Genomic DNA, 7,492 nt, shown 5'->3' on the forward strand with positions numbered 1-7,492 from the left:
ATGATTCGGTTCTTCGGAGATAGACATTGGAGCCAAATCTGTGGGGGAAAAGAACATTTGGGACTTGTTAGACCATAGTGCTCCCTTTCTAATTTTATGGAAGATCTCACAGGCCACATGAGGAAAAATATTAACTTTTGGTCATCATTTTTCCATGTTTTTAACTGGAAACAGGTTGGGGTGTTCACGATCTGTCTGTGTTTGTTTGTCTTGTCTTTTTCTTGTCTTTGGCATGTCCTGTTTTATTTGAAAGTGTTCACCCCCTGTCTTGCCCCGTGGCTTTTCTGTCTTTCCCTTCCTTCTGAATTACCGATTGTGTTCAACCTGGGTGCCCCCTGTGGTTTTTCTCTCCCCTCCTCCACCTGTCTCTTGTTTTGTTTGATTTTAGTCTTGTTCATTTAGGTTCTGTGTTTCTGTTAGTCTTTGTAAGTTCCTGGTTTTGTTAGGGTTTGACTGTGTTCACAAGGTAGTTGGTCTGTTTGTTCTAGTTTAGCCTTGAAGAAAGTTATTGTCTGTTTGAATCTGGCATTTTGGGGTCCTGCCTGCTTCCACTCACCCCTGACAGGGGGAGAAAGTTTTGGAAATGGGGAAAATTCTCTTTTTTTCCAAAATATTTGTAGGTGTTTTAATAGTTACTTTCTGCCAAAAGAGGCTGAAAGCGGCACCATTACCCGAGACTAAAAAGCATTTCATTTCTTCTTCATGTGTTTGAACATGTTTCCCATTTATTGGGTTACCACGTTGTGGGACAGTTGCAGAATTTTGATCTAAGTGTTTCTTATAAGAACTGTAGGTATGGGAAAAGGTTAAAGGCATTGTTGGGTTTTATATGAAATGAAATGAAAAACTTATGAACATGTGTATTATCCTCGCAAACTACAGTGTTAATGTCCACTTTTGTGGGTATGTTTTTAGAGGTGTTGGTTATGCAAGCCTCATTCTGCCATATTTCACCTGTTCGAGGCGCGCCCAGAGGCTTAGAAACATCAAGATGGATGGGGGGAATCAACTCAGTGAACAACAGATACCAAGGATGCTGGCTGATGAAGAAGATGAAGTAAGCTAGGTAGCCAATATAAGACTTAGCAGTACATATACATGTGGGCTTACTATTTGGCAAGAAGACTAAGCCTTATATTAGCTACCTAGCTTACTTTGTCCTCTTCATCAGCCAGCATCCTTGGTATCTGTTGCTCACTGAGTTGATTCTCGCTAAGTAGCCAATACAAGGCTTAGTCATCTTGCCAAATAGTGAACCTGTGTTGATGAATGAAAACTATGTTAGAACTGGTTTATAAATGGTTCTTAATGATTCATAAAGTGTTTACAACCTAATTTGTAAAGTGGTACACGTTATTGTTACATAAACTTGCTAACACAATATGTGTACTTCATGAAATAAAACTCAACTGTAGTAGCATAAACTTGAACTTTCCACTAATCAAAATCATCCTGGAAATTGTCTTTTTTCCAGGCAAAACATTGTTATTTTACAAGTAACATTTAAAAGATTATCCTGGCATTTGTTTTGTCACTTAATCTAAAACACAGAAAATAAAATCATTTAAAATCAGGATTAGAAAATGTTTGTTACAATAATATTTTTTTCTCATTTGCTTCTCAGGACTTCCGTACGAAATGAATGTTTCTCTAATTCTGCTTTTGGACTACAATGACTGAAGTATTTCGAAAATAGAGATTTACTTTTAAATTCCTTTTACAATAATCTCCTAATTCTTCCTAATCCTCTGCTTTCAAACAAACAGTAATACTCAATGGTTGATTCTTGCTGTAAAGCAGAACGCCTTCAGATACTGACATGTGGTTGATGGTGCTGGTGACAGACACAGCGGATCCATCCTCCGCCAGCACCGACACATGGGTGGTGCCCACGCTGTCCAGATACGGGGTAATGTTGTAATACTGGGCATCATGAGTCCCCTCGCTGCTGATCAGGCTCCGTATGTGCTTGGCGAAGCTGTCCTCTGTGAATTTCTTGGCCATCTGTAAAAAAGTAGAGAGCATTCAAAACCTTGTACATGACAAAACACTAATTACAGAGCTATGGTTTTGATTGTATTTCAGGCTTCTATCTTCTTTGCAAGGAAAACAAGAAGTGTAATAGGAACTAAGTTTCTAAATGAATTGGACCCTGTTTTTAACCATGCCTCTGAAACTCTTTTTTTGTATCAAACATTTTACCTTTTCTTTAGAATAAGTATGCCTATATTAAAATGAAGAAATGTTGATGTCAATAGTTGCAGTTTTATGGTGGGGTACACACATGTAGACTTTAGCTTAGCCTACAATTAAGTCTTTAAATGTGCCCGTTATTTCAAGTCGCTACAGAAGGATAGACCAACTAACCAGAGATAGTTTGGATGTTTTTGGTTTAACCTCAAGCAACTTTTTTATTTTTCTGACCAAGCAGGGGTCAAAACTTGTCCCAAAACCTCTCCTGACTTTAACAGTCAAACTGCACTACATTTCAGACTTTTTACTCCACTACATATATTACATTACATTACATGTTAGACGCTTTTATCTAAAGCAACTTACATACTCAATACTGTGGACAATCCCCACAGGAGCAATTTGGGGTGAAGTGTCTTGCCCAGGGACACAACGACATGCTGACTGCAGTGGGGTTTGAACCTGTGGTCCCCTGATCCGAACACCAACGCACTAGTCCACTGCGCTACACGCCTATATATATATATATATCTGACACCTGTACAGTTTTTTACTACATAGACATAGAATCGACAAATAAAATGTCATGCTTTAGTTATAAATAAAACCCTTTAACAGTTCATAAATAACTTAAAACCATCTCCACCAGCTATTCTATAAAACAATAACATTTGTATTTGAAGAACATTTACCAAACAATGCTTCTGAACTTTTACTAAAGCAAACAATCTAAATACTCTTTCCACCTCTGGGGATAAACCATGAGAGAGTTCACTTTTTCTTTTAAATAACTTACTTCTTCTGAGCTGAAGCCTGGATCACGGATGTGTTTCTTTAATCCATTGGCAAACTTAAAAGCTTCGATAATGCGATGATACGCCAGTGTCTTTTCTTCCTTTTTTTTCAGAGTTGCCGGACTCAAGTTGTATTCTATAAATAAAATACATTATTTAGGTTTCCCCACACATAAAGTCCGGTATCTAGATGTTTTGGCATTAAACAATCTCATTCCTGCAATCATGTAGGTTAGACATGCAACAACCAATCAAGGCATTCATTTCTCTTCTCAGCTCATGAACTGAGTTTGTATGTGATTTCAAAGTGGGGATGCATAGCAAGTCTGCAATGTGTGTGCAGGAGGAACCTTTCATGATGTTCAGGATGAGGCTGAGCATAATGCCTCCTGCAGGGGGCGGGGGGAAGTACATCTGGTACTCTCCCAGAGTAATCGCCCACGCATCAGTCACTGTAGCTCTATACGACGCCAAGTCCTGCACCGTGACTGTTCCTCCTGAGCAAAACACACAAAGAAATGGTGGTAGTCAGCAGAACTGACTGAAAATGCATCCTAGCTCCACATAATTAAGAATTGTAATGGATACAGCGACTAAAACTGGAGATTATGAGGGGTCTCGGCAGTGGTTAACAGTCCCACTAATTTGTAAATGGATCACTGCGAGGGAAAATTGTGGGAAAATGATGATGAAATCTGTTTGACAATACCTGCCTCCTGTATGTCACGGATTAAATCCTCTGCTATTTTTCCGTTGTAGAAGGCGTCTGCTCCCTGGTTTGCAATCATCTCTAAAGTGTCGGCCAGTTTCTCACGCTTAATCATATCACCAGCCTTCAGCAATTGTCCGTCCTTATCTGAGAACAACTTTCTGGCAAATACCATGAGAGAATGCATACATTTAAATACAAATGTTTTTGCAAATCATATTTGTGGGTCATTTTTCAGGGGGTGTTTTTGTACCTTAGTGGCTCTGTCAAGTTGGTATCGGCGTAGGGGATGTATCGAGCTTGGATCGCAGGAATAGGAAAACCTTCTCTGGCCAGTTTGATGGTTGGCTGGAAGAGAGAGGCCCATGGCAACTTCCCATAAAGCTTGTGTGCCTGCTCATATCCCCGAATTTCCCCTGGGACTCCGATCCATGCGCTGCCTGTGTGGATGGAAAGATGGATAGACTGATTTATTCACGTTCTGAATTTTTTTTTATTGAATGCATTTCCCTTTTCCTCATTGATTTTAGCCGAGTTGATTGGCGGGCTAGTCAGATCACCTAAGGGTGTGGAGACCGGCTCTTCATTAACATTTGAGTACAATTTGTGCATTTACTCTCTCGTCCAGTCAGAGTGTGGGAACGCCCTTTCTCCAGGGCAAGCCCCAAGGTCCCCAACCTTTTATTGGTCAATAAAGTTGATTCTTATATATACTGAACTCAAGAATCTGATAACTTGTTCCTCCTCTTATAGGAATGGAACAAAAGCAATCAAATATTCATTTTAAATTACTAACAGAAATGTATTTGTGGACTCTTCCATAGTTTTATCTTTTGACATTTTACATTAATTTTTTTTGCTTTGCTCTTCCCATTTGATTCGACTGAACACATTTTTTCTTTTTCTGTAATATTGTTTTCGGTATATCAGTTACAGAAGTATTTCAGGTCTACTTAAATAGCCTCACAGGTTGCATGTCACAACAAGATTAATAGCTAGTTTGAGACTCCTGTTCCACTTTGTGTGTGGTCCTGGCTGCTCAGATCCTTTGAGGGGACTGCTGGCCCCCAGTGTGTATACAATCCCAGTATACTGTTAGGGAAGCAAGCATTACAAAGAAGAAATTACGAAGCATGTCCAAGAAAGGTCTGACAGTACTTCAGTCCTAAACTTGACACAAATATTTCACATTCAAGTCCTTATGCGGTAAATGCTTTTCTCCAGATGTGAACCATTATACGGCAGAACATTCACAGAGAATACTAATTGTTATTTGTGCTTCCTGTAGCATGATAATGCAACGCCTGGTAAACAAATACCTGGAACAACTGTCAGAGCGAGAAAAACAGGAAAGGCTCCTAATGCAAGAACCAGGGTTGCATTCCGATAATCCAAAAATCAGCTCCTAAATTCTAACCCTATCTCCTATTCCTTGACCTCTGAGTGAAACGTCACGGGGTTAAGGGATAGTGGATAGGAAAATTCAAAAGGACTTAGGAGAAGAGACTGCGGTACTTTAGAGAATCCGAATGCACTTTCACTATCCAACGTGTTTATGATGCGCCAGCGGATGTCATGAATGTGCGTCTGCTGCTGTGGGGAAACTATGGAAACTACAGTTTTCTATAGCGGACTACAACATGGATGTATAATAAGAAGGAGGGACTACTGTAAACTCATCTAGAGACTCTGCACCGTGCTCTGATGCTGTTGTTTTATGCTTTATGAACGTGGACAACAGAGAAACATATTCTTCATGACCAAAGTTGGAATTGAAATAAAAAAGGAAAGTGAAACTTATGCTCGTCACCCTCTGCCTCCGGTCCACATTAATACAAAGGATCCCAATACGTATGATTGTATGAAAAGATCTTAAAATCAATACAAATGTATTTGTATGCAGCCTTGAGAGCGAGGCGGCGCAGTTCCTCTCCACGGGCTGCAGAAGCGAAATGCTTGATTGGTGGGTTTTACCCCGTGCTGCTGATTAAACTCTCCAATTGGCTCGGCAAAACGTTTGTTGTTGTTTTGTGTCAGTTTTACGTCGCCACTTCCATTCACATTTTTCATCATTGTTCCACAAGGTAGGGTGTGTGGGTAACCCTAACCCTATTCATACCCACTGCTAATACTCTTCATACTGCTCACAGGCTGCTGTGTGTATAGTGTATTCATACACACTGTTCATACTGCTCTCAGGCTGCTGTGTGTATCTAGTGTATTCATACACACTGTTCATACTGCTCTCAGGCTGCTGTGTGTATCTNATAAATATATATATTATTGCACATATTGCACATGGTTGGTATTTAACAACAAGGAGTGTTATGATTATTATACACTGAAAAAACTGAAACATTGACTTTAGTTAAATGTATTATGTCAATAGATTTCACATAACTGTACTAGGTTGGTTGAAAGCAATACTATTAAGTTGAACCTATTTACACTTAATATAATTGATTTTAACTAACCTAATACATGAAATTAGATGACAATACATTTAATTAAAGTTAGTTAACGTTTCAGTTTTGACAGTGAATGTATCATTGCTCTCCATTTATTGAATGTGAATGCCACATTCCTATTGAGTTTATTTTATACATTTCCCTCCCTGCAGTGGATTTGACCTGAGATCCTCAGAGGACTATATTAACCAGTTTGTTTGTCGTCCTGAACCTTTTAAGACATGCCGGTTTCAAGACAATTAGGCCAATTTTCATAATCATTATTCACCGGTCCCCAGGGAGAGCTTAGATTCAGCTTCAGTGGTGATTCGTCTGGAGCCTACTAGGTAATACTTCTATTTATATAGGGTCATTAAGCTGTGAAATCCCTCTTCACTGTTAACCCTTCTCAGCTATGTTATTTCCTACTGCTAAATTAAAGCTAGGGTCCTTTTGAGTCTGAACGTCCAGACCACTTACAAGTAACATTTTGTCCTTGCTTTCAGTTTGACAGATCTGATATAGTATGTTTCTTTTTTTTCTATAATGGAGCTTAATAAACACTCTGAATAGTGCCTTTTTTCTCATTAAAGAGCTTAATTCATACATACATCTTATTACACATTAACATATTGTAGATTATAAAGATGTATTACCCATATCTTACTCATCTTTCGTTTTATTCAAGCTAACTGGAATTTATATAGAAGTCTTTCAGGAATACATTTCCATAGGAACATTAGCGGGGCCAGATATTCAGATTCATCCCTGTCCATCAATCTTCTCTCCTCTGAATAGCTGCACACAGGCCACTTTATTTGCATAAAATATGAAGACTGAGGATTTTCAGTGTTTTTTTTTTGTTTAAAGTTGGAGATACATAGTTTTAACTAAAAAACAAAGACACATATGTGTTTAACATTAAACATGCTAATTTGGTTAACAGTACCGTGAGTTTACGATGTTTCAACTTGCTGACATGACCATGGCGACCAAAGAAACCAAAACAATGAGCAGAAGTTACTGGTATTTGAGTTCCTAAAATGATACACCTCTGAAGGATTTAAGCAAAATGTATCGTCAGTCTGCAACACAGGGGTGCACAACACATTGGAATCGTAGCCCAATATGCTGCACAGGTAAACATGAAAACAGAAAGGCAGTGCATTCCTCAGTGCCATTTTAAAATCTGCCACAAGAAGAATTTTAACAATGTATTTATGTGATTTATTTGAGTATAATATTTCCACAATCTTGCATTAAAAACAATTGAAATTGGTAAAAAAAAAATCATGAATTTAGATTTCAGTCTCACTGGAGCCCCGAGCTCTGTCCTGCGGTCCGCCCTC

General features: G+C 38.8%; 1 protein-coding gene across 1 annotated transcript; it reads right to left on the minus strand.

Annotated features, from left to right (window-relative positions):
• Nucleotides 1-13: 13 nt before the first annotated feature.
• On the minus strand, nt 14-4,136 carry LOC104956559 (gamma-glutamyltranspeptidase 1-like; the record flags this gene model as incomplete). The annotated part of the gene is made up of 6 exons (XM_010784055.1): nt 14-38; nt 1,820-2,004; nt 2,990-3,123; nt 3,338-3,484; nt 3,697-3,857; nt 3,950-4,136. Coding segments are annotated over 6 exons (839 nt in total), but the record flags the coding sequence as incomplete, so codon positions are not given.
• Between the last annotated feature and the right edge of the window lie 3,356 nt (nt 4,137-7,492).

Source organism: Notothenia coriiceps, unplaced genomic scaffold (assembly GCF_000735185.1).
Source record: "Notothenia coriiceps isolate Sejong01 unplaced genomic scaffold, NC01 NC01_scaffold00026098, whole genome shotgun sequence".
Taxonomy (NCBI): Eukaryota; Metazoa; Chordata; class Actinopteri; order Perciformes; family Nototheniidae; genus Notothenia; species Notothenia coriiceps.